The sequence below is a fragment of the Myxocyprinus asiaticus genome, chromosome 24, assembly GCF_019703515.2.
Source record: "Myxocyprinus asiaticus isolate MX2 ecotype Aquarium Trade chromosome 24, UBuf_Myxa_2, whole genome shotgun sequence".
NCBI classification, from domain to species: Eukaryota; Metazoa; Chordata; class Actinopteri; order Cypriniformes; family Catostomidae; genus Myxocyprinus; species Myxocyprinus asiaticus.
Window position 1 is genome coordinate 37,009,568 of NC_059367.1, and position 26,802 is coordinate 37,036,369.

Here is a 26,802-nt window from a genome sequence, read left to right on the forward strand (position 1 = left end):
AACACTGAGAACAGCATGCTGTTATTGCTAGCTTTACTCGCATGTCTTAAACATGATTCGTTTTATCAAACATTTCATAAACCCTCAGTTGTTAAAAAAAAATAAAAAAATCATGAGCATTTTCAGACACTTAAATTGTTGACCCCATATCCTTCATAATTTTTTTCCCCAGAGTTCCCTGCTGAGGCTGAAAGACTACAGCTCATGTCTGGAGACATCTGAAGTGTCTCTTAATGAAGCTCTGCAGCACTTTAACTCTGCATTACCCAGCAAGGAAGAATGGGTGTCCACCATCACAGCTCTGCTGAGAGGCATTGAAAGCTGCATTAATGACGAACCCGAGCTGCTCAGTCACACCCCGCGCTCCACAAACCTACCCCGCCTCGCCAACAACCTCATACAGGTGCGTATGTGTGGGTAGAAGTTTGTGTTTGTGTATAGAGCTGTAGAGACAAGACACCAATTTGTAGGCCAACAAAACATTTATCAAGCGAATGTGAGTTTATGTGCTTGATGAATGACATGTAAATAAGCATTCAACATTTTTTAAAGCACTCAACCATTTCAGAGTTCAAGTTAGAGGTATGACTGTGTGTAATCTGTGTTGTTGAACAAAACGTGAAAGTCTCTTCAAGTAATTTTAATCACAGACCTTATTTTACTCCTAAATCGAAAACCACTATTCTAAATATCCATTTAAAATTCATGAGGGAATGGTGCTAATTCTGTTATGGGAACAGCTCTATTATCCTCATGCTTTACATTGTTTGACAGCTGTTTGTGTGTATTTGTTCTCTCTAGTTGATAGCCAACAGTATGGTGTTACCTGATGACCCTAAGGAAGCTCATTTCTCATCGCTGTTGCCATGGATTCTGCTGTACCACCTCATCAAACAAGAAGAGGCAGCGTTTGACTGCATGTTGCGGCAGCACATGGTAGATGAGGATGATGATGGTAAGAATGAAGAATCTGCATCAGTTAGGCCTTCTGGACTTATTATAAAAAACTCTGAATGTTTAGGATGCAATACAAGTTATGCTCTATGGACAGCATTTTACAGCTGACAAGTAATTTCCACGTGTCCCTCAATTTGTTAAAACAAAAAATCTTGTTTACAATAATGCACTCCCAATGGATGTCTAAGGCCAAGTCCACACTAATACGTTTTTGTATGAAAATGCATTTTTATTTATTTATTTTTTATTTTTTTTCTCTACGTTTTGGCCTTCCGTCCACACTGAGATGGCTTTATGACAGTGAAAATAGAGTTATTCGAAAACGCTCTCACGTGTGGATAAATTTTAAAACGCAGTCTTCGCGTTGTAGTGTGCACAGGGGAAACGGAGATATATTAAAACAATGACTTATTTGTTGTCATGTGACACAGCCATGTGATCCATTCAACCCAAAACAATCAAGATGGCGGCTCATGTTGTAGCAGCGTTTTTGTGCCTGATATTCACTTTTATAGCGTTGTTGAAGTTAAACGTTACTTTGCACAACATTCACATTGCATTCCTTCAAAGGCGAAGGAAATGTACTCGGAATTGATGTCAGGTTACGTAACACGAGGACAATTACATTTCAGACCGTGCATGGAACAGTGATTTTTGCAAGAGGATTTAAGAGTTTTCACACATTTCAATTTGGATGAGAAACTTTTGAAAAATGCTTAAAAACGGCAGTGTAGACGGAGAGTGTTTCGAAAACAAAAAACACTGTTTTCAAATGTATTCTGATTAGTGCTGTCAGTCGATTAACATTTTTTATTGTGATTCAATCGCATATTTTGAAAGTGCTGAAATTTCACACTAGGGCTGCACAATTAATCGAAAAACTAATCGCGATTACGATTATGGCTGCCTCAATTATGTAATCGTGAAAACTGACTGCTCGTGTTGCTTCAATGGTTTCTATTTACAGCGTGTTTTTACAGCGGTTGAGTCTTTCTTCAAACGCTGCCACCCTCCCCATATCTGCACACCACTCCCGGAATGATGGTGCTCCGTTGGACTTCCAACCCCTTAAAATGATTTGTCTGCCAATCATAACACTTGTCAAAATCCAATTTTTTATAAATTTGTCCCCTAAATTTATGACCGCTCCGTCGCCCAAAATACAAAGTCTGGGGCAAAGCAAAACTTGAGTGCCCAAAACGTCAAACAAATAGCTCTGTACATTCATCCAAAAATCTTGAATCTTAACACCCCCACAAAAGGCACGAGTTGTGTCTCCAACATCTGATTGACAACGCCAGCAGTTGGGTGTGTTTTAAGGCCAAGCCTATATAATCTAGAGGGGGCCCAATAAAATCGATGTAAAATCTTAAATTGCATAAGGTGAACCCTTGCATCTCTAGATGCAGACTTGACATTTTTAAGAATCCTAGTCCACACTTCTTCCTCCAATACCAAATTCAAATCTTTTTCCCATAATCTCTTGATAGAGTCTGGGGGATGGAGCTTTAGCTTCTGAATTAGCAGAGAGTAATACACTGATGCCTCATGACCTTTTCCAAAAGCAGTAATCACCTCTCCCAGAGTATCTGCCGTTTTAGGGGGGTGTGTGCTACTCCCAAAAACCGTACAGAGCATGTGGCGCAGCTGTAAATACCTGTAAAACTGAGATCTGGGAATCCCAAAATGATGACCCAAATTCTCAAAAGATCTCAACACTCCACTCTCATACAGGTCACCGAGTGTAACAACCCGCTCACAATCCACGCTGACCAACAGAAAGGGGACTTATTGATACATAATTTTGGGTTCAGCCATATGCTTGAGGCAACATTTAAATAAATGTCTGAATTAAACACTCTGGCCACTCTTGTCCAAATCATGTGCAAATGTGAAATAATGGGGTGTGACTTTACATCTCCGGTTAGTTTGATAGAAAGGCTTTACAATGGTGAAATGGGGCAAGGACTTTCTGTTCAATAAAAAAACCAGGGAGGAGCTCTTTCAGGTGGAAGCGACCCATGAGCCAAATTCCTGAGACCGAATGCCTAATAATAAAACAAAATTTTGGGTAAGCCTAGCCCACCTTTGTCAATCTGCCTATGTAATTTTTTTTAAATGTAGTCTGGGACTTTTACCATTCCAAATGAAGGACTTCGCAATTCTATCAAATTATTGAAATAAGAGAGGGGGACATCTATAGAGAGTGACTGTAGCAGGTAATTGAATTTTGGAATACAGTTCATTTTAATAACATTAACCTTCCCAATCATAGATAAATGTAATGAAGCCCACCTGTCCACATCGCTCAAACTTTTTAATTAAAGGGTCAAAATTAAATCAGACAAATTTGCTGGGAATAAAATACCCAAATACTTAATGCCCTGTTTGGGCCGATGAAAGGCACCTGGCTGAAAGGCCGTTACTGGGCAGTATGCTGTCAGAGCCAAAGGTTCGGATTTAGACCAATTGACTTTGTATCAAGAGAACTTGGAAAAGGAATTAATAATTCTGTGGAGGCAAGGCATAGATCTAGTGGGGTCAGAGACAAATAATAAAATATCATCTGCGTACAGCAAAAGCTTATGCAGCCACACCTCCCACCACCACCTCTGGAAAATCATCCTCCTTATCACGGTTGCTAATGGTTCCAGGGCAAGACAGAACAATAATGGGGAAAGAGGGCAACCCTGCCAGGTGCCCCTATCCAGAGCAAAAAATCTGAAATTAATCAATTTGTTGTACTGCCGCTACCGGGTGTCTATAAAGTAACTTAATCCAACAATGAATGTATTCCCAAACCCATACATTTCCAAAATCTTAAAAAGATAATCCCATTCTACCATATCAAACGCCTTTTCAGCGTCAAGTGAGATGGCAGCGACCAGAGACTGATCATTTGCTACTGACCACATGATATTAATGAAATGTCTGATGTTATCAGAAGAGCTGCGGCCCCGAATAAACCCCACCTGATCTAAATGTATAAGAGATGTCATAACCGGTTAGCCAAAATTTTTACATCTAGCTGGATCAGGGAAATTGGACGGTAATTCTTACACTCACTTGGATCTTTGTCCTTTTTAAGAATCAGACTGATCCGTGCCTGTGTCATGGTTGGAGAAAGCTTTTAATGATTCCGTATAAACTTCTAACAAAAGTGGAGCCAATTCTGTAGCTTAAGATCTAAAAAATTCAGCAGCAAAACCATCTGGCCCCGGAGCCTTGCCTGTAGGTAAGGCCTTAATTACCTCGGCAAATTCCTCCAAGGTTATCTCAGAATCAAGAGAATTTTCTTGCTCAGTCATCAGTTTAGGAAGTTCTAATGGTTCCACAAATGTTCTAATATCTTCATCAGTAGATGAAGACGTGGAACTATAGAGATCAAGATATAATTCTTTAAAAGCATTATTAATATCAATGGCTGAGGTAAATATTTCACCACCAGCAGATTTCACTGGGGGAATGGTAGAAAAAGACTCTCTCTGCTTTATATATCTAGCCAAAAGCTTCCCTGCTTTGTCCCCCGACTCAAAATATGACCGTCTTGCCCTGAATAACCAAAACTCCACTTTCTGTGATAAAATAGCATTGTATCTGTATTTTGAGTCAATTCTCTGAGGCCATCAGATGACATTCAGCGCTTTAGCTCTGCCTCTGCACTTTTAATATTCCCTTCCAACTCCACAAGTTCTTGTGCTTTAGATTTTTTGATGAATGAGGCATACTGTATGATCTGACCCCTAAGAACCACCTTAAGTGCCTCCCAAGCCACGCCCACAGAGGATACTGAGGACATTGATTTATAAACATTGATTTCAGTCTTTAACATTTGTTGGAAATCAGGATTTTGCAAAAGCGATACATTAAAGCGCCAACTATATGATTTCTTTTTCTCCGTATGTGGCAACATCTCTAAACTCACCAGGGCATGATCTGAGACTAAATTGTTTCCAATTGAGCAATCCACAACAGATGAAATGAGGGACTTAGATAACAAAACGAAATCTATTCTAGAATAAATCTTATGGACTGATGAAAAAAATGTATAGTCCCTACCAGATGGGTTCAAAAGTCTGCAAATATCTGTAAGACCAAGATTTGTACACATCCTGAGAAGCGTCAGTGTTGCTCTAGGGGGCTTACACACTTTTGCTTCACTATGATCAAGGACTGAGTCCATCAAAAGATTAAAGTCTCCTCCCAATATTATATCATGAGGGGTGCCAACAGCTTGCAACATCCCTTAAAGATCTATAAAAAAGCCCTGATCATCAGCGTTAGGTGTGTAAATATTAGCCAAAATCAACCTTTGCCCCTGAATTTCTGCCAAAACAATAATGACTCTTCCTAATTTATCTTTGATCTGTTTGAGACATTTGAATTGTAGATGTTTATTTATCAGTATAATGACTCCCCATGTCCACCCCATATCTTCCCAAATTTTTCAGCTTCCTGTGGGGAAAGATGCTTTTCTTGAAGAAACACTATATCATATTTCTTATGCTTAAGGAAAGAAATAACCTTCCTTCTTTTTATGGGGTGCCCCAACCCATTCACATTCCATGTGGAGAAAGATAATCCACTCATATTAACATTTGACATATTGATATAATAAAAAAAATAAATTGTGTGTCAAAAACAAGATTATACAGACCACATTCCCCATTAATGCAACAATCAAACCCCGAACAAAACAAACAGAAAAAAGAAAAACGTGCACATGACAGCGCCAACTGCCGTCAATCCCTCTGAACTCAAAAGGTCCATGTACACATACGAGAGTCTCTGCGACAACTTTGCCATCAGATTGTTTAAGTCCGGTTCTTCTGCACAAATTTTGTGAGGCAAAATTACATAACAGAAAATACTTTGTAAAACAGACCCCAGCCAACAGGCAGAATAAACACAAAGAACGTCTCGAAGGTGTGTTCCTCCACAAAACAAACTCCAGCTGATATACAGCCGTTCAGTTTCCTCGGACAGACAAACAATTGTTCAGTGAGCCGGCTGTTTATGAGTATGGCAGATGACGTAATCATTCTAATGTCCCTTAAAAATATTCCACAAAAACAAACTCCAGCCGGTAGGCGGAACCAGCACGAAAGAAACAAAACAGGCATCCCGGTTCCTCGGATGATCAAGTGTGTATTGAGCGAGTCCAATTCACTCGGAGACCGCGTAAAAAAAATAAAATAAATACATCATTACTTACTCAGTCCGCCAACTTTATAAAAGATATATTTATATATTTTTTATTTATTATCTCTCTCTTGTTGTTGTATTGTTTATGCACTGGAAGCTTCTGTCACAAAGACAAATTCCTTGTATGTGTAAGCATACTTGACAATAAAGCACATTCAGATTCTGATGATATCCATTACAGATGAATGCCGTTTTTTAAGACAGTGATGTCACGCGCATTCAGAAGTGGTTTTCGTCTTGCCCTTTATGCACCGAGATTTGACCAGATTCCTTGAATCTTTTAATTATATTGTGCACTGTAGAGGGTGAAATGCCCAAAATCCTTCCAATTTGTCTTTGGGGAACAAAGTGCTGGATTTTTGCTGAAGCATCTGTTGGCAAATTAACAAGTCTTGAACGATCCTTGCTCTTGAAGGACTAGGCTGTTTATGGAGGCTTCTTATACAGTATACAGTACTATGACACGATTGCCTCACCTGTTTAACATCTCCTGATTCACATCGCCTTATTTCAAGTCCTCAAATTGTTATTAGTCTTAAATTGCCCGTCTCAACTATTTTGGAGTGTGATGCAATCATCTGATTTGAAATTTCTGTACATTTAAAAAAAAAAAAAAAAAAAAAAAAAAAAAACATGAAATTCACAAGGAAAAACATCATATAATGTGTAGTTGTAGTGCTTTCAATATAGCAAAGGCTGAATATAATTTACAAATCACTCCTTTTTGTTTTTATTAGCATTTTTCATACTATCACAACTTTTTTGGAATTGGGGTTGTACATCAAGTAGCATTAAGAGTTCCTTTCTCAATCTTTTTATCACTGACACGGGAGCGCTGTTGTTTGTGTATGTTGTGAAGTGTGTGTCATTGTAATGACTCCGGGCGGACACTTCTCAAAGGTTCCACTCTGTCCATAGAGCCTAGATTGTATTGAATCCAGAGCATACTTTTTAAAAGTTTAACGTACATTTTCAATAAACATTTTAGACCTCATGTGAACCGTGTTTTGTGTGTGTGATCTCTACCTTCTCTAGAGGATGATACTCCGTTGTTGCCCTCCTCCCTCATGCTGCTGAACACAGCACATGAATATCTGGGCCGCAGGTCCTGGTGCTGTAACTCTGATGGCACTTTGCTCAAATTCTTCGTGAGTCCCCTCCCCAATCCTCTTTTACACGTTTTACATGAGTTATATGTCATGTCATATTTACAACAATATACCATACTCTATCCATATGGTTCTCTGCATAGAATGAGCTGTCCTTCATCACAGCAAACGTTACAATTCCCCTACTGGTGCCAAAAGATTGTTTTTTGTGTGTGTGTTTTCAGGTGCGTGTGTTGAAGCAGAAGCTCTCAGGAGGAGAGAATCTGCCTTACAAAGAGGATCTGGAGACTGCACTAGAGCAGTGTTTCTATTGTTTGTATGCTTACCCCAGCAAGAAAAGCAAAGCCAGATACCTGGAGGATCATTCTGCCACACAGGTAACACACACACACACACACACACACACACACACACACACTATACTGGCGTGTTTGACTGAAGCAGAGATGCATCCCATATGAGAACCGTACTCCACAGCAATGTTGGGAAATTAATTTAAAACTTTAGTTTGCCAAGCTACAAGTTTCTTATAATTTTAAAGCTAAAGGGTGAATTCACCATAAATGAAAATTTTGTCAAAGTTGTTCCAAACACACGACAAAGAAAATTCAGAACTTTGTTCACGGTGCTCTTTTCCATAAAATAAAACTATAGTGACCAGGGGTTGTCAAGCTTCTAAAAGGAATAAAACACACCATTCAAGTAGTCCATATATTGACCTGTTTCATGTGATTTCACCATATGACTGCGCCGCCATGTTTGTGACCAAAATTCCATATTTCTTTATTGTGCTACGCTGTTGGAAGCAGCAAAAGCCGGCTACATTTTTGTTTCCTTTTATAAATCATGAAAAGGTGATACTGCTGTTTACTTACCATAGACAAAATATTATTTTTTTCTTTAAAGTTATATATTTTAAGTGACAGCTTCATTTCGCCAAAGTCAAGAAGCAATGACGGGGGAGAGAAGGGATAAAAACACTTGTGGGTCTTGGCTTATTTATTCAGGCATGTCAGTTATCTGTACACGTGTCAATTATATTTATAACATAATTTATTCGGAGACAATTAAATTGGAAATGCACATAGGACGATGTTATTTATAACGTCCAGTATGTCATAATTGTAACACATTGTAATAAATAAAAGGGCACTATAATGTGAATATACAGGTGCATCTCAATAAATTAGAATGTCGTGGAAAAGTTCATTTATTTCAGTAATTCAACTCAAATTGTGAAACTCGTGTATTAAATAAATTCAGTGCACACAGACTGAAGTAGTTTAAGTCTTTGGTTCTTTTAATTGTGATGATTTTGGCTCGCATTTAACAAAAACCCACCAATTCACTATCTCAAAATTAGAATACATCATAAGACCAATAAAAAAAAAAACATTTTTAGTGAATTGTTGGCCTTCTGGAAAGTATGTTCATTTACTGTATATGTACTCAATACTTGGTAGGGGCTCCTTTTGCTTTAATCACTGCCTCAATTCGGCGTGGCATGGAGGTGATCAGTTTGTGGCACTGCTGAGGTGGTATGGAAGCCCAGGTTTCTTTGACAGTGGCCTTCAGCTCATCTGCATTTTTTGGTCTCTTATTTCTCATTTTCCTCTTGACAATACCCCATAGATTCTCTATGGGGTTCAGGTCTGGTGAGTTTGCTGGCCAGTCAAGCACACCAACACCATGGTCATTTAACCAACTTTTGGTGCTTTTGGCAGTGTGGGCAGGTGCCAAATCCTGCTAGAAAATGAAATCAGCATCTTTAAAAAGCTGGTCAGCAGAAGGAAGCATGAAGTGCTCCAAAATTTCTTGGTAAACGGGTGCAGTGACTTTGGTTTTCAAAAAACACAATGGACCAACACCAGCAGATGACATTGCACCCCAAATCATCACAGACTGTGGAAACAACACTGGACTTCAAGCAACTTGGGCTATGAGCTTCTCCACCCATCCTCCAGACTCTAGGACCTTGGTTTCCAAATGAAATACTAAACTTGCTCTCATCTGAAAAGAGGACTTTGGAACACTGGGCAACAGTCCAGTTCTTCTTCTCCTTAGCCCAGGTAAGACGCCTCTGACGTTGTCTGTGGTTCAGGAGTGGCTTAACAAGAGGAATACGACAACTGTAGCCAAATTCCTTGACACGTCTGTGTGTGGTGGATCTTGATGCTTTGACCCCAGCCTCAGTCCATTCCTTGTGAAGTTCACCCAAATTCTTGAATCGATTTTGCTGGACAATCATAAGGCTGCGGTTCTCTCGGTTGGTTGTGCATCTTTTTCTTCCACACTTTTTCCTTCCACTCAACTTTCTGTTAACATGCTTGGATACAGCACTCTGTGAACAGCCAGCTTCTTTGGCAATGAATGTTTGTGGCTTACCCTCCTTGTGAAGGGTGTCAATGATTGTCTTCTGGACAACTGTCAGATCAGCAGTCTTCCCCATGATTGTGTAGCCTAGTGAACCAAACTGAGAGACCATTTTGAAGGCTCAGGAAACCTTTGCAGGTGTTTTGAGTTGATTAGCTGATTGGCATGTCACCATATTCTAATTTTTTGAGATGGTGAATTGGTGGGTTTTTGTTAAATGTGAGCCAAAATCATCACAATTAAAAGAACCAAAGACTTAAACTACTTCAGTCTGTGTGCACTGAATTTATTTAATACACGAGTTTCACAATTTGAATTGAATTACTGAAATAAATGAACTTTTCCACGACATTCTAATTTATTGAGATACACCTGTATATTATACTGTATATTTAATGTGTACACTAATGTTAGTCAATAAACAACACATCATAAGATCATGAAGCACAGACTTTATTCACACCACCAGACTACACTGTAAACATATTTCTCATATTCACTAATATGCCTCGGTTGCTTTCTGTGTATTCTTCATGAGTTAAAAGTGGCTCTTACATTCATACAGATGTTTTGTAATATTGTGAACAAATCAGAGCAGAAAACAACACAAACATGTGTAACTTCTGAATGAGAGATGTTTACAGTGATGTACTGGTAGGCATGTGCACTCGCCGGTCACACATCAGACTTGCCGGCAGTGGCTGAAGTGAAAAAGTTTAGTTCATTTTCAGAAACTGAAGTGTGAACCCTCAAAGAGTAGACTTGAAGTCTTTTTATTAGCAGTACAACATGGCAAAACATTACCTATTTTTGATCAAGAGGAATCACTTACTAATTTTTTGTTTATCGCAGTTCAAATCGCAATCACTATATATTTCAAAATAATCACAATAAGGCTTTTTGTCCAAATCGTGCATCCCAACTTGACAGTGAGGAAATTTTAGAGAGTGTGTTTGACTCACTCTTCGTTGCATCTGCTTGCTCGATGTACTTTGTGCAGTCATTTGGTTATTGTCTTCTCACTTAAACAGCAGCTCTATGCACTGAATTGATATAATGTGACAGTAGCAGGTTCGTTATCTGGGCAATGAAGGAGTCAGGAGTCGTTCACAAAACTTGAACAAAAAGGGCACTCTGGCCAAGTTGTCACACACACAAACGAGTAAATGCTTCTTGTCACGCGCACACACAGGTATAGTCTCTCTCTGGTCTCTCTCTGATGCCTCGTGCACCTTTTTATGTCTCCCTCCGCCATCACTACAACAAGAAACAGGTGTTAGAGAAAATGATAACCCAGGCGACGAGCCTTACCACTCTCTCTCCCACAGTCAGATACACGACCATGTCCCCATCACCACATATCCCCACCGCCCGACTCAGGCCATCCGGCCTGCCAACCCCCCCCCCCCATTTCTGGAGTGAAAGTCAGTCACAGCCATCTGCGCCCCTGGTCTGTGGATCACCTCAATTTGAATGGCTGATGTGCCAGGTACCAATGGGTGATCCGCGCATTGGTATCCTTCATGTGGAGGAGCAACTGGAGTGGGGCGTGATTTGAACAGAGGGTTAAGGCCTGCCCCAGCAGGTAGTAGCGAAGAGTGAGGATGGCCCACTTTATCGCTAGACACTCCTCCACGGTGCTGTACTTAGTCTCTCTCAGCAAGAGCTTATGACTAATGTACAGGACCAGTCGCTCCTCCACCTCCTGCAAGAGCACCGCCCCCAGCTCTCTGTCTGATGCATCCGTCTGTAAAATAAAGGGGAGAGAGAAATTAGGAGCATGCAAAAGCGGCCCCCCACAAAGCTCAGATTTTATTTTTAGGAAAGCCCATTGGCACGACTCCATCCACTGGACCGAATCGGGGGCCCCCTTTATAGTAAGATTAGTTAGTGGGCTGGTGACAGAGTAACTAGGCACAAACCTTCGGTGGTAGCCAGCCAGCCCCAGAAACTGTCTCGTCTCCTTTTTGGTCTTGGGCCTCGGACAGGGCATGATTGCTGCGGTTTTGTTAACCTGGGGACACACCTGACCGTGGCACCCCAGATGTTGAACTTCCACCCACCCAACTGCGCAATTCTTCGGGTTGGCTGTGAGCCCCGCCTATCGCAGCTACCTCAGGACAGCTCCATTCATTACTATAAATAATAATATAATCGAAATACATGGCGGCATATGCTGTATGTGGTCCGAGAACTTTATCCATGAGACGCTGGAACATGGCGGGGTCCCCGAACTAACTGAATGGAAGGGTCACAAATTGGTGACGAAAAAGCCGCTTTTTCTCGGTAGATTGGAGTTAAAGAGATCTGTCAATAACCCTTTGATATTGTCCAGTGTCGAATAAAATTGAGCCATGCCCAACCGATTGAGCAACTCATCAATCCGAGGCACTGGGTACGTGTCAAATTTGGACACGCATTGACTTTGTGATAGTCTACACAGTACTGGACCATCCCGTCGCTCGTAGGTACCAGAACCTCTGAGCTGGCTCAATCGCTGTGCGACTCTTCTACTATGCCCATCTCGAGCATTGCCTCCAATTCTTCCTGAACAACCTTTTTTTTGTGTTCAGGAAGGTGATTGGATCGTAGCCGCCCCTCCACCCCCGGGGTGGTCTCGATATGGTGTTCTATGAGGTTCTTGCAACTGGGGAGAGTTGAGAAGACGTCTGCGAATTCCGCTTGCAACTTAGCCACATACTTTAGTTGCGACGGTGAGAGGTGGTCTCCACACGGGACTGGGGTGAATGAATTAGGCTTGAGTCACTTCTGGCCCGAGCTCTGCCCTCTCCAGGACTACTGTTGCCAAGGCCACACAGGGACCGCCTTCCTCCATGATTTTAGGAGGTTTAGGTGGTCAGTTTGACATGCCCCGACCCTGTCCATTCGCCTAACCTCATAATCGAGATCTCCAACTCAATCTCACTCCAACTGTGACCTCAAAGGGCCCTTGCCACTTGCCGAGTAATTTAGAGCTTGAGGTGGGCAGCAATACAAGCACTATCTCCCGTGCGAATTCCTGTAGTTGAGTGCCCGTCATACAGTTGGCTTTGACGTTCCTGAGCTTGGAGCAAATTCTCCTGTGTTAACTGACCCAAAGTGTGGAATTTTGCTCTAAGATCAAGAATGTATTGAATTTCATTCTTACTGTTTGAAGGTCCCTCCTCCCAAGCTTCCCATATGATGTTGAGCAAGCCACGCGCCGACACCCACGCAGCACCTCGAATGGGGAAAAACCTGTGGAGGTTTGTGGGACCTGAGGTGATGCAGGGGGGAGAGAGAGAAGAGAGAGAAGGAAGAGCCTTTGGTTCACTGCCTCCCGGAAATGCCGCCATGTAGCCCTCCGCAATCTAGACGGTCTCCTCCAGCAACGCTGGGCAGTGGCAATGGACCCACTCTGCCATCCCCCGAGGAAGCTGGGAGATGAATTGCTCCAGTGTCACCAGGTCAACAATCTCCACGGTGCCACAGGCTTCCTCAGCCAGCAACCATTTCTGGCAGGCAGGAGCTGTTGTACAAAAGCAAACGGGCGGCTGTGTTTCCTGAACATCAGTGACCTGAAACACTGGTGTCTCTGTTTGGGAATACGGCCAACCCATTGCATGATGCTTCTTCAGGTTTTGTACTCGGAGGCTGGTGGCAGGATGTTGCTGGGCCAATAGCTGTGCTTCCCCGGAGAGTAGCGGTAACAGGCAGGACTGCCCACTGGTCGGGAGGCCACTTCCACACCTAGCCAGTTTTCTCAAAGAGATCGAGGTAGGCCTCTGGATCATCGGCTTGGTCCCATTTTGACTAGAGTCACCGGTGATGTGGGCCCCAGGGTCGCAGCTGCAGCCCCCTCTCGGTCCATCAGGCTCCGGACTGCCTGTCGGTCTTCCACTTGAGCCTGGAGCAGGAGTTGGAAACGCTTCTCCTGCTCCAGGCGTAACTCCATGAGGGCCTGGTGTTGTGTTTGCTGGATGCTGGCGAGGGACTCGATGACTTCGCCCAGTGGTGAAGACTCCATGACGACGTTGTCCTCCAATAAATCCTGGGTTTCGGCACCACTGTAGCAGGTTCACTATCTGGGCAATGAAGGAGTCAGGAGGCAGCTAACGGTCAACGTGAGTATTTTTAGTACTCTTCAGCGTCGTTCACAAAACTTAAACAAAAAGGGCACTCAGTGGCCAAGTAGTCACACACACAAATAAGTAAATGCTTCTTGTCGCGCATACACAGGTACAGTCTCTAACTGGTCTCTATCTGCCACTCTGACGCCTCATGCGCCTTTTTATGTCTCCCTCCACTATCACTACAACAAGAAACAGGTGTTAGAGATGATGATAACCCAGGTGACAAGCCTTACCGCTCGCTCTCTCCCGCAGACAGATACACGACCACGCTCCCATCACCACAGTGACATAAAATAATTTGTTATGGTACACTACTACTTGTTGGAAAAAAATAAGTCTAGTTACTGAAAAAGCTGTAATATTTTTAAAGTAGCTACTACTGTCATGTTGCAGAAAATATAAGTAGTATTGATACTTGTAGTTAGTTACTCCCTAACATGACTCCATAGCCTCCTGGGTTTTTGCTTTATATTCTTTCAAAGGTCAATAGTTAAAATAGTGAAGGAGTGTTGTCCCTGTGCTAATAAGAGTGTTGTGTAGAGCATGCTGGCAGTCTGATTCAGAAAATAATCCGCTGATTGATTATCTTCTGGCAGTCAGAGACACATTGATCATTTGGCCACCCACATACTCCCATTATGCAGCATTGCTCTTCATTTACTCAGGAAATGCTGTACACACCAGCAGAGCACAATACTAAGGTGTTCTTTACTGAGGTGTCTCTGGAGGAAAAACACATTCTGCGTAGTAGATAGTGTTTGCATTTGTTGAGATATTGTATTATGAGAGAGAGCAAAAATTATACAATATAGTGGATCTACAAAATGCCCAGATAGTGTCAAATTTTCTAAATATTTTCAAGAAAATTCAAAAATAATAGAATAGAATATTGTAAGGGGGTTTCGAGGAAAGGAGGAGGCGAGAACCGGCTTGACAACTTAAATAATAATTTATTAACTAAAAACACAACCAAAAACACACAACTAAAAACACAGCACAGCTGCCTGCGATTCTCTCTCTCTCGAACTGTCGTCCCCGGCCGCCTTTATCCCTCGCGCGCCCCATCAGGCTGATTGGGGACCGGGTGTGTCTCATTCCAAACCGACCCCGCCCTCCACGGCTCTACAAATATATTTTGATAAATTGTAATGTTTTATATTTCATATATCAAAGAGATGATGCAATAAATCTAGAACAGGATTCGTTACTTCCACACACTGAAATTTCATGAGACGCAACTGGCTGTCAAACACGTATTGAGCTACACATAACACATAATCTACATACACACACTGAGCACTTTATTAGGTACACCTACTTATTCATGAGATTATCTAATCAGCCAATCATGTAGCAGCAGTGCAATACATAAAATCATGCAGATACAGGCCAGGAACTTCAGTTAATATTCACATCAACCATCAGAATGGGGAAAAAATGTGATCTCTGTGATTTCGACTGTGGCATGATTGTTGGTGCCAAATGGGCTGGTTTGAGTATTTCAGTAACTGCTGATCTCCTGGGATTTTCACGCACAACAGTCTCTAGAGTTTACTCAGAATGGTGGCAAAAACAAAAAACATGCAGTGAGTGGGAATTCTGTGGATGGAAACGCCTTGTTGATGAGAGAGATCAACGGGTAATGGCCAGACTGGTTCGAGCTGACAAAGGCTCTGGTAAGTCAGGTAACCACTCTGTACAATTGTAGTGAGCAGAATAGCATCTCAGAATTAACAACACATCGAACCTTGAGGTGGATGGGCTACAATGGCAGAAGACCACGTCAGGTTCCACTTCTGTCAGCCAAAAACAGAAAGCTAAGGCTGCAGTGGGCACAGGCTCACCAAAACTGGACATTTGAAGACTGAAAAAAAACGTAGCCTGGTCCTATGAATCTCAAGTTCTACTGAGGCACACAGATGGTAAGGTTAGAATTTGGCGCCAACAGCATGAATCAATGGACCCAACCTGCCTTGTGCCAAAAAGAAATTGTGTCATGCAATCATGTCAACATCGACCAGAATCTCAAAGGAATGTTTCCAATATCTTGTGGAATCCATGCCACAAAGAATTTAGCAGTTTTGAGAGCATTCTGGGGCTTTTCCACTGCACGGTACAGCTCGACTCTGCTTGCTTTTTGGGGGTTTTCCACTATGGAAAGTATCTGGTACCTGATACTTTTTTTTTTTTTTAGTACCACCTCGGTCGAGGTTCCAAGCGAGCCAAGCCGATACTAAATGTGACTTCAAAACCATGCAGATCACTGATTGGCCAGAGAGAATCGTCACTACCAGCATCACTGGATTTGCAACACGGGACATCAACCCGCTAGTTTTAAAGTTAGCAACAGCGACAGCAATATCATTTGTTCACTGACTTTCGAATTGTAAAAAGAAATGGCTGTGGTCAATAAACGAGGTGCAGACATTCCTCTCGTTAGTGATGAACGAAACGACGCAAAACGAAAAACTCTTTCAGGAAGTGTCTCAGCTGTTGGCCGCACACGGCTACCACTGGACATACCAACAGTGTTGGGAAAAGTTAAAAAAAACTTACGTGACTACAGAACCATCAAGGACCACAACAGCCAGAGTGGTTCAAACAGAAGAATGTGGAAGTGTGGACCGGTGAGCAATGGGAGGGAGAGTGCCCTGGACTCAGCGTTGTTTGAGTCCATGATGAAGGATGGTACGTTTTGTTACGTTAACTCTATATTCTGCTTGAAGGCTTCACTTTATTTAGTTGACCAGCTACTGGAAAGCTTGCTTCTAAAACAACCAGGCCAATTCAGCTGTTACACTTGTGTAAAATTACCATGCAACAACTGCTTTATGCAGCACAATGAGATAGTAGCTAACAGCTAGCGGTCATGTTATTGTTTATGGTCCGTAATGTTTGTGTCATGTTTAAGATGATGTTACGGCAGTAGAGGCGGCTCAACTATGACGATCAGCCTATAATCCCACCCACGTTGAGGTGGCACTAAACTGCAGTGGAAAAGCAAGCTCAGAAAAGTAAAGCGAGCAGAGTCGAGTCGAACCGTAACGTGCAGTGGAAAAATGCCATTTAGTATAGTGTTCCTAATAAAGTGCTCAGTGTGCGTTTAAGCTACACATATGTGCTTTTTCTCAGACTCTTTATTTAGTCTAAATTGACGCACAACTTGCATAATTTCAGTAGTACACCCACATGACAATAGCCAAATCATACTGTTCATGTGTTACACTTGCTATAGTTTACTTCCGTGTTGCTGCTTCATCAAATAGCAATGTCAAATGTGTGTGGGCAATACTCCAAAAAATGGATGAGGTACAGGGGGTGGAATGAGGTCCCGTGTCACTAAAGACCCCATGTATGCATTGTGCAGATATATCTCTATAGTAAGCCAGTTATAGATTGATTTCCCCAATGGAAGGTGGGAGGACCATACACCTGTCCAAGAATTATCTCCAAGTCCGCAGATACTTTCAGCTTGTTGTTCAGGATTACGTATCAGCTGAAATGGCTTCGCTGGATCCCTGTTTGCTGAAAAATGGAGCCCATCTGTAATTCACCCTTGATTGTCTGAAATCCAGCTGCTTTCTCTCCTCTCTGAATGAATTAACCCACAGCAACCCATAATCCTCTTTTATTGCCCACGTTTTATGTTTTAGATATCTTGCTCATTTCTCTCATTTAGCTGTCCCTGCTCGTATTATAAATCATTAAAAAGAACTGTCATCGTTCTTCAGACCTCTTAGAGGCACAAAGCCCATTTCTCCCCAAATATTCTCATAATGTTAGCAGGAAAATTGCAGTTTCTCTTGTTCAGCAGTGGGTTGATAATTCCATTTTTTTTTTTTTATCACTCCTCTATGCAGCTGAAGAGGGCTGGTAATAAAAAAGTATTGGTGTGCAGAATATTATTGCAGTATTATTTCTCTGGGTAGAAAGAGAGTCTTATCTCATTCACAGAAAGACATTTCATTCATTTTCACACTGTTTCTGTACATGTACTGTCCATGTCTTTCCTCTGTCACTCTGTCCAACTCTTTCCTTTTCTTCATCTCTCTTAAGCCCCTTTCACACAGAGTTCCCGGTATTAATCCCAGGAAAAGTCATTCTGGCAACTGTTCTGGGACTGCAAAATTTGTTCATTCACACTGCAAGAGCATTCCCGTAATCTGTGCTCGCATTCACACTCATTCTGGGACATTGGCTGCTATCTACCAACTGAATTGAGATTGAAAGTTAAAATAATTGTAAAAAAAAAAAAAAAAACACTGTATCAAGGTGCATTGCAATATTATTATTATTAAATAATAGAAAAATTATATTTAAACAATAATATTGTGATACTGCCCTGCAACAGTTGTGCATTCGATAATCGCCTTTGTAATTTAGTTTGATTCAAAAAGTAGCGGTAACAGGTAAAACTGTTTTTTTTTTTTTGTTTTTTTTTCTTCAGACATTAGCATTTATTACAAATAAAATATGATTAGGCTATTAATTTGCCATTTATTTGTTGGTGTTTTTTTTTTTTTTTGACTAGCACTGCAATTTTTTTGTATGCCTTAAGTACTTTTTAATTTACAAATAAAACATATTAGTAATTTACACATCGTATGCTAACTGTTGCGCTGAGATTTAAGCATTGAGAAGCATCGAGGCAAATGTCATCTTTTCGATCGTGATTTCTACAAGCTTTAAAATAAATTTAAAAAGCTATATTTGGGAGAATGTATTATTTGGAATCTGTTTTGGAAAATAGCAATAAATTAATTTGTTCTTGCCGTTTTAGGGTTAAGAAAATAAATGTGTGAACAAACAGTTGGCCTGTTGTAAGGTTGCAAGCGGAGAGTTAGTCACCTAAAAGCTATATAGAGTCACTACAAAACTGGTAAAAGTGTACTTTATCTGGTTGTGTTTCTTATGTAAGCGGGTGCATAATTAATTAGCCTATACCTACCATATATTCACTTACATTCATCTTCGCAAATTCTGTACTGTTGTTCACCAAGATTGTACTTCAGGTTTGAAATGTTCCCTACATGAGACTGCACTCTTTTTTTTCATCACAATTTCCAAACTGGGTAACCATCATTTGGTTAAATATCCAAAATGTATTTAAAAAAAATTTAAATACCCAAAGCAGCCTACTCCTACTGTACATCGTGGACTTCAACCGCACCATGTATGAGGTGCAAATAAAGTTCAAGCTCTGACATTCGGTGTGCTTCACTCTGAATGAAAAATTCATTCATTTTATTAGGTCAGGTTGGTGAAGCTGTAAATGTATCTGATTGTTTCTGAATTTAACTGATATTTACAATGAAAATTTTCATTTCTTGTGTATTTAAAAAAATAAAAATAAAAAAAAAATAAAAAATAGAAAAATCCTGACTCACACAGTGCCATGAATAAAAAAAATAAAAATAAAAAAAAAATGGCAGTGCAGCCATTTGTTTTTTTTGGTTTTGTTTAGTTTTTCTCCCCTTTTTCTCCCCAATTTGGAATGCCCAGCTCCCACTGCGCTGTAAGTCCTCGTGGTGGCGTAGTGACTCGCCTCAATCTGAGTGGCAGAGAACAAATCTCAGTTGCCTCCGCGTCTGAGACTGCCAATCCGTGTATCTCATCACGTGGCTTGTTGAGTGCGTTACCGCGGAGACATAGCGCGTGTGGAGGCTTCACGCTGTTCTCCGCGGCATCCACGCACAACTCGCCACGCGCCCCACCGAGAGCGAGAACCACATTATAGCAACCACAAGGAGGTTACCCCATGTGTCTCCACCCTCCCTAGCAACTGGGCCAATTTGGTTGCTTAAGAGACCTGGCTGGAGTCACTCAGCACGCCCCTGGATTCGAACTCACGACTCCGGGGTGGTAGCCACCGTATTTTTTTTTTTTTTTTTAAACCGCGGTACACTGTGAAACTGTTGAATCTCTATTCTACACAAACTTTCTCCTTTGCATGATAAATGCATAATCGCTACGACACACACCCGACACACAGACACGTTCTGGGATTGACCCCGGCAATGTTACTAGGGTCTGATCCCGGGATCAAATTTTCGGGCATTCCGGCACTGGTTTGCGTTCACACAGAATGCTCTCCGGCATTGATTCCGCCGATATCCCAGGATGAGAGCCCAGTGTGAATGAGGTTTTATTGTCTCTTTATCTGTCTCTGCTCAAGGTGGAGTTACACTGGAACGATGCCATCTTTATGTTTGAGTACTTAAAGCCCAAGACCTTGCCAGAATTTGACAGTTATAAGACAAGCACTGTCTCCGCTGACCTTGCTAATCTGCTGAGAAGGCTTTCTGGAATAATCCCACGTGATGACGGTCCCACACTCACTGTAGATGACGTGTCTGCCTATATAGAGGGAGGAGCTATCAAGGTATGAGCTCACAGGTTGTCCTAATCATCTACAAGACCATTCTTTAGAGATACATGTAGTAGTCATTTTTGGTATTTTTGGAGAGTTAAATAGAGTGCATTTACAATCCCTTTGTCTTTCTCTAAGGTGCCAGCTCTTCCGGAAGGAGCTTCTCCAGCGCCCCCTGTGGTTAACGAGTTGTACTACCTACTGGCAGACTATCACTTCAAAAACAAAGAGCAGTCTAAAGCCATCAAGTTCTACATGCACGACATCTGTGTGTGTCCCAACAGGTCTGAAAAGACAGCACACATATCCCGATAAATATTTCTGTCATTTAGCTATTAGCAACTGTTATGATTAGTGATATAACCCGGTGTCTTAACCAGGTGTGATGTGACAAGTTTCCAGTGTCAGGTATTTTTTTTTTTGTCCTATATGAAAGCGAAGCAACAAAATCACAGCCAATCAGAACATATTTGATGATTAATATTCAACTTTGTGGAGTGGGATTTTGAGATTTCACTGTGGGCTGACCAACATAATGAAAATGGAAACCAACCACTGACAAAATGTCTTGGTGGACTTATATTAACATAGAAGAGATTTACACCTGGTTAGGATGTGGTGTAATTTTATGATGGAATTATAGACATTATGTTGATATTTCAAACTGTTTTGATGTTAATTTATAAATCTATACTTAATTATCTTGTCTTTTGCTCTCTCTGTAGGTTTGACTCCTGGGCAGGCATGGCTTTGGCACGGGCCAGTCGCATCCAGGACAAGTTGAACTCCAATGAGCTAAGGAGTGACGGGCCTATCTGGAAAAACTCTCTGGCTGTATTGACCTGTTTCAAACGAGCTCTGGAGATCGATAGCTCCAACCTGTCCTTATGGATTGAGTACGGCACCATGTCCTATGCCTTACACTCCTTTGCTTCCAGACAGCTTAAACAGTGGAAACGCGAGCTTCCCCCAGACTTGACCAAACAGGTACTTATGTCAGTGTGTGGATAGTCTCGCATAGCCAGACCTTAAACTACCGTCAGAAGGTTTGGTTTACATTGCAGCTTATTCTGGCAAAGAACCTCCCATTTAAACAGTAAGAGACAATCCAACATGTAAAATGAGCAACCACAGTTCATTTGGTTTTTGTGTTTAGTTGTGGCTTTATCTGATTGAGATTGTACCACAATAATAGACCAGTGTGGAAAACATTTATTAAAATAATGATGTGGCAGTCTCTATGAACATTTGTACAAAAAATCAAATAAATAAATTAGCGTAAAATGTGTGTGGACCTTATCACAATTTCTAAAAAAAATGTAACAAGTACTGATTATTTCACAGACAATAGTACACAGTTCTGCTCGTGGATATCTAGTTAACTAACTGCAAAGTGCCTCAAACAAAACTATGAGTATCTTTCAAAACAATGTATGAGTGTCTGTTATTACAAACAGGAAATAAGAGACTCTGTGTTTCGGATTTCAGGATCTGTTTGTGTGTGTGCGTGTGTTTGTGTTTATAGATGGAGGAGCGCAGGGACTCAATGTTGGAGACGGCGTCTCAGTGTTTCCAGAGTGCATCACGTTGTGATGGCGATGAGGAGGAGTGGCTCATTCACTACATGCTGGGAAAGATAGCAGAGAAACGCAAACTGCCACCCAAAGACTACCTGCAGCTCTACAAACAGGTGATGCGCTGGGCGTCAGGTGGCCCAGTGGATAATCTGATTGGTTATCAAAAATGTGTGCCCTCCATTGGCAAGGTTGTATAAGGAATATCCCGGGTTCAACACAAGTTAAGCTCAGTCGACAGCATTTGTTGGCATAATATTGATTACCACAAAAAAATTTCGGCTCATCCCTCCTTTTCCTTTTTTCTAAAAAGTTAAAGTGATGCACTTACAATGGAATGAATGGGGGTTTAAAGGCAGACATGTGAAGCTTATAATTTCATAAAAGCACTTATATTAATTCTTCTGTTAAAATTCATGTATCATTTGAGCTGTCAAGTTGTTTAAATCATCATTTTTACAGTTATTTTAGGGTTCGTTGACATTACATTGTCATAGTTGTTAAATTGGCTATAACTTTACACAGAAATGGTTAGTATGCGATTTTATCACACTAAAATTGTTAACACGCTTATTGTTTACATCTTGTGGCTATACTTTTGAAACTGAGTATTTTAATGTTTAAAGACTGGCCTCATTCACTTCCATTGTAAGTGCTTCACTGGAACACAGATTTTTGCTTTTATGTAAAGAAAAGGAGGGACTAGTCAAAATAAATTTTTGTGGAAATCAGTATTATGCCACAAATGCTGTCGATTGAGCTTAACTTGTATTGAACCCGGAATATAATATATAAATAAAAATCGATATTGCAATATGACGTAGTGCTTATTATCAAACTGCAAAGGCTGCTATTTAATTACATAAATAGTCTGCATGTGCTGCTCGCTACGCTTTCTGTATGTGTGCAGCTCTGGTCTCTGTAGTGTTCAGGCTGAAAAAATACTTTGGTTGTCCACGTTGCTGATCAAAAAAATGTGCACAGTATGCGTGATGCAAATTTCATCATCTGCTCTCGCTGCACAGACAGTCCTCGTCTGTGCACTTCGTTGATTTCCTAAAAGAGTATCACAAAGCAGTCGTAGTGCGCATGCGTCTAACACTTTCTTATTCGTTACACTTTCAAAAGAGGATACTTTGAAAAGGCAAAGCAGTAGACTGGCGCGATCCGATACGGAACGCCGAAAAATGAAGTATATCTGGATCTTAACACATACACAAAGCAGGCTAATGAACGGAGCGCATTATATTTACAGTGCTCTAGATTCACTTAATTGCACATTTGTGTAATTCTAAATATACTTGACCGCTAAAATGTACTATCCAAATCTAAAATAACCTCATAACAGGTTTTTATGAGCAGAAGAGTGGATGTTTGCATTTCTTTGCATTAAAAGACCATTGTCAAATCTGCTATAAACAGAAATGTCGTCCTTTAGTGTACCGCCAAAATAAAAGCTTCCGCCAAAATAAAAGTCTGCATAGCTATGTTGCATGCAGGTTAAGAAAATATAACATAAATATGGCACTGTTTTATAATAATTATCATTGTTTTTGTAGTTAATTTTTCTCAAATATATATTTCCATAATAATTTCTTTTTCTTTAACTTGTTATTGGGTTCCAAAATAATGATGAAAAGTGGACTGAGACCCTATCACAAAGTGGACAAAAACAGGTACAGAGTGGACGGATACAATGTGATGGTGTATCCGTTTTCTTTTTTTTTTTTTTTTCTCTTTCTGTGTTTTTTTTATTTATTTAGCTTAGTTCTTTTTAAGAGGACTCAAGTGTGAACATGCTTTCTTGAACAGTACATCTATCGGCAGTAGAGCATGTTTGCCCATTACTTAATTTTGGTCAAAAGAAAACACTTACTAGGTTTTAAAAAAAATGTTAATAATCATATTGTAATTCAGATCGCAATCGCAATATTTTTCAAAATAATCGCAATTAAATTTTTTGTCCCAAATTGTTCAGCCCTAATGATACTGCAGTGTTTTACCGTAGTCTAAACACATTTATTTAATAATAGAAATGTCAAAATACAGATACCTGAAAAAAGTAATAACACAGTTCCATTTATATGTGATGTGATTTAATATGAATATGATCTCTTGTGGGAAGTCCAGGGATTGTTATGTTCCTGCTTGTCCCTGCTTGTCCATTAACAAAACAGAAACACACAGTGCTGTCTGATTATAGCTCTTTTGTTATATCTCTCCAGTCTGCACACTACCTGCATGAGGAAGCAGCCCGATACCCACGCAAAATCCACTACCACAACCCGCCTGACCTCGCTATGGAGGCCTTAGAGGTGTGTTGTGCATTAAGCCTCATTCACATTGTGCAGCACTGCAAGTCCAGAAATATGAATTACTTAACAATTTCAACAACAGAACTCTTTCTGAAATGTTTCTCTCTCCTCTAACCTATTCTGCCTCGCTTTGAACTGGTTAGCTGTTCTTCCGCCTGAGTGCCACTATTCTGAAGTTACTGGAAAACGAGGAAGATGGTGGTGAACAGTCTGAGCAGCAGATGAAGATTCTGGACTATGAGCTTTTTTTCAACATGCTTGCTGAAGCAGCTATCGGACCATTTGCACGTGGGGAGGAGAAGACCATGCCCAAAACCAGTAGTGACAAGTATGAGCACAAAAAATGTATACCATCAAGAACGTTCATAGCTAAATATTAGTGAAATTGCTGTGCTTTTGCTTAAAGCAACTTGGTCACAACGCTGACAGTGTTTCTGACAGTATTTTTGTTTCCTCATTGAATTATCAAAATGTTTTCTCCCATAGGGAAAAACTTTCCTCCATTAATGATGATGACTCTCACTCCTCATTGGCTGGTGTGAGTACCTGTCCGGCAGCTTTGGCCACCTCATCTGTGACATCTGTGGTGAACGTAGCGACTTCTTTACATGGCGACGGTGCAGCAGGTGCGAGTTCTCCCCCGTATGCAGTCACTCCAGTCGACCACGATTACGTGAAACGTAAAAGCCTGCAGCAGAGGCACAGGCAGGGGCGGAAGCTACAGCAGCAGCAGGACGGTACAGTACCAGGCCCAGAGTATAACACACTCACTGACCACGTTTGCATGCACTTAAGAAAGCAGTTTATTCCAGGGTTTTATCATAAAGCAGCATTCTGAAACATTATGTAAATGAAAACGCCATTTTCCTTACGCCGTTTAAGGGATTAAGAGAAAGCGGTTTAAAACACCTGGGTTTCTCCTTGAGAACGTGGCTTATGTGGTCATGTAAACAAATAAGCGGCGTTCTGATGGGTGTTTGAAGAGTGTGCATGTGCGTGCAACAGACTGGATAACTAACGTCATAGGATGAAGCCATACATCATATCAACAAGGCAACACAGTGAAAAGAATAAAAAATTTCTGGGAGTACAGCAGGAAAAGCACATACACTATAAAATATACCTATTTAAGGCCCCGATATGCTTCCTACGAAATCGAAGAACGAATGGGTGTGACGTCATTTAGAACAAAATCTAGCCTAAAAGGTGTTTTTGCTTTCGTTTCGGTAGTTTGTAACAGCTCACCTGGGTGAACTTTTAGGAAAACGTCTTGCCGGCTGCTAAACACCTTCTTACTGCCATTGGTCCATGTCATCTGTAGGTGTGTCCTGGAGCTCCACCTACCTTGAGGGCGGCAGCTAATTTTATGTTTTTCAGTCAGTCAAGATCAGTCAACATGAACACACCAGCGTGCAATTATTAGCGAGCTTGTGCAAATGTACCTACATCTGTACAATCATTCTCGTAGAGACATTTTCCAATAAAACATTTTTTTGTTTAATTGGTCTACAAAAGGGATCTACTCAAATTCTCTCAAGTGCCCATTCACTCATGTACCATCTGCAGCGAAAGCCGTTCACACATAGTAAGATATGTCTCATCATTATTCTTTTGTCTTTATTTCAACACTCTTTTATACACCCATCTTTACAGTAGTATCAGTGTCATCATAAATTACAATAACAGAGTGTAACCAGTGAATATTATGGCTGCGTATAGCATTTTAGCGCATTAGCGTCATGAATTTGGAATGAAAACAACACAAATTACACATTTTCTACTGCATATATATTACTTTATGCCACATTGATTTAAAGTCATTGATAACACATTTTAATGTCACATTAGTTTAGGTTTTACATGTAACGTCCTCATATTCAACTGTACTTCTAAAGGCCTCCCCCAGTCTGAATGTTCGCAAACAGTCTACCATTGCTCGGATGTTTTGAACTTCTTTTTATTCCTGAATAAAGAACGCAGAAGAACTTCTCTGGAAGTATATCGGGGTCTTTATACACACCAATTTAAGATCAACTACTGTTCCTTATATGTGCTGAAGTACATCGGGGGAATCCCAGAGTTTTATGTAAGAGGGAAATCCCACTATTGCAGCACAATTCCTCTGCAGGTCGCGATAGAAATTAAGGAAACGCACAGTAACAACCACAACATCTGGAAATAAAGCGAAGTAACAGAGAATAAAATGGCAAAGTCTTCCTCGAATGCCAAGTTTGTTATTTACAAATGCATTGCGGGGAAATAACGTTGCTTTGGAGAAAACTGCTTACTGACCAAGCCACATGTATACGGGTGTAAAGAGAAAGGCGATGCATGTAAACGCATATGCCGATTTCAAGTCTTAAGCAGCTATCTTGCAATAAACTGCTTTGTGGTGTCTATGTAAACAAGGTCGCTTTCTCTCACTCACTAACTCACAGGGGAATGAGGACAATGAAGGTTCAGTCACCACTATGAGATTTAATGATGGGCTCTGGTGTACAATAACATCTCCCCCAACCCCTCCTCTTACCATCTGCACCAGGCCATAGAGGAGCACGGGAAAATGGGCAACATTGATAACAGTGTCACAGATGCTGGTCTTGATTAATAGTATCTGTTATGAATTCTTGCCTTCCAGTTAATGAAATCAGATTTTGTAAACCGGAGGTTTCCAAACTTGCACAAAGGTGCTGCCCATATATGGACGGCAGGAAGCTGAGAGCATAGTAGTTGCGGATCATTCAGGTAAAGGTCATATTCTAATGTTTTTAATTGTGTGAGAAGGCT

At 40.9% G+C, this 26,802-nt stretch overlaps 1 protein-coding gene across 3 annotated transcripts in view; it reads left to right on the top strand.

Moving 5' to 3' along the window:
* Nucleotides 1-26,802, top strand: part of cabin1 (calcineurin binding protein 1) — a 134,826-nt gene that overhangs the window by 26,845 nt on the left and 81,179 nt on the right. The window contains exons 17-28 of one of the 3 annotated variants that reach the window (XM_051654169.1): nucleotides 173-403; nucleotides 802-955; nucleotides 7,198-7,310; nucleotides 7,496-7,648; nucleotides 19,932-20,138; nucleotides 20,265-20,410; nucleotides 20,852-21,113; nucleotides 21,652-21,816; nucleotides 23,341-23,376; nucleotides 23,926-24,015; nucleotides 24,159-24,343; nucleotides 24,502-24,752. In XM_051654169.1, the coding sequence (XP_051510129.1) occupies nucleotides 173-403; nucleotides 802-955; nucleotides 7,198-7,310; nucleotides 7,496-7,648; nucleotides 19,932-20,138; nucleotides 20,265-20,410; nucleotides 20,852-21,113; nucleotides 21,652-21,816; nucleotides 23,341-23,376; nucleotides 23,926-24,015; nucleotides 24,159-24,343; nucleotides 24,502-24,752 (1,993 nt within the window). The remainder of the gene's footprint in view (nucleotides 1-172; nucleotides 404-801; nucleotides 956-7,197; nucleotides 7,311-7,495; nucleotides 7,649-19,931; nucleotides 20,139-20,264; nucleotides 20,411-20,851; nucleotides 21,114-21,651; nucleotides 21,817-23,340; nucleotides 23,377-23,925; nucleotides 24,016-24,158; nucleotides 24,344-24,501; nucleotides 24,753-26,802) is intronic. The other 2 variants (XM_051654171.1, XM_051654170.1) reach the window with 2 other exon arrangements.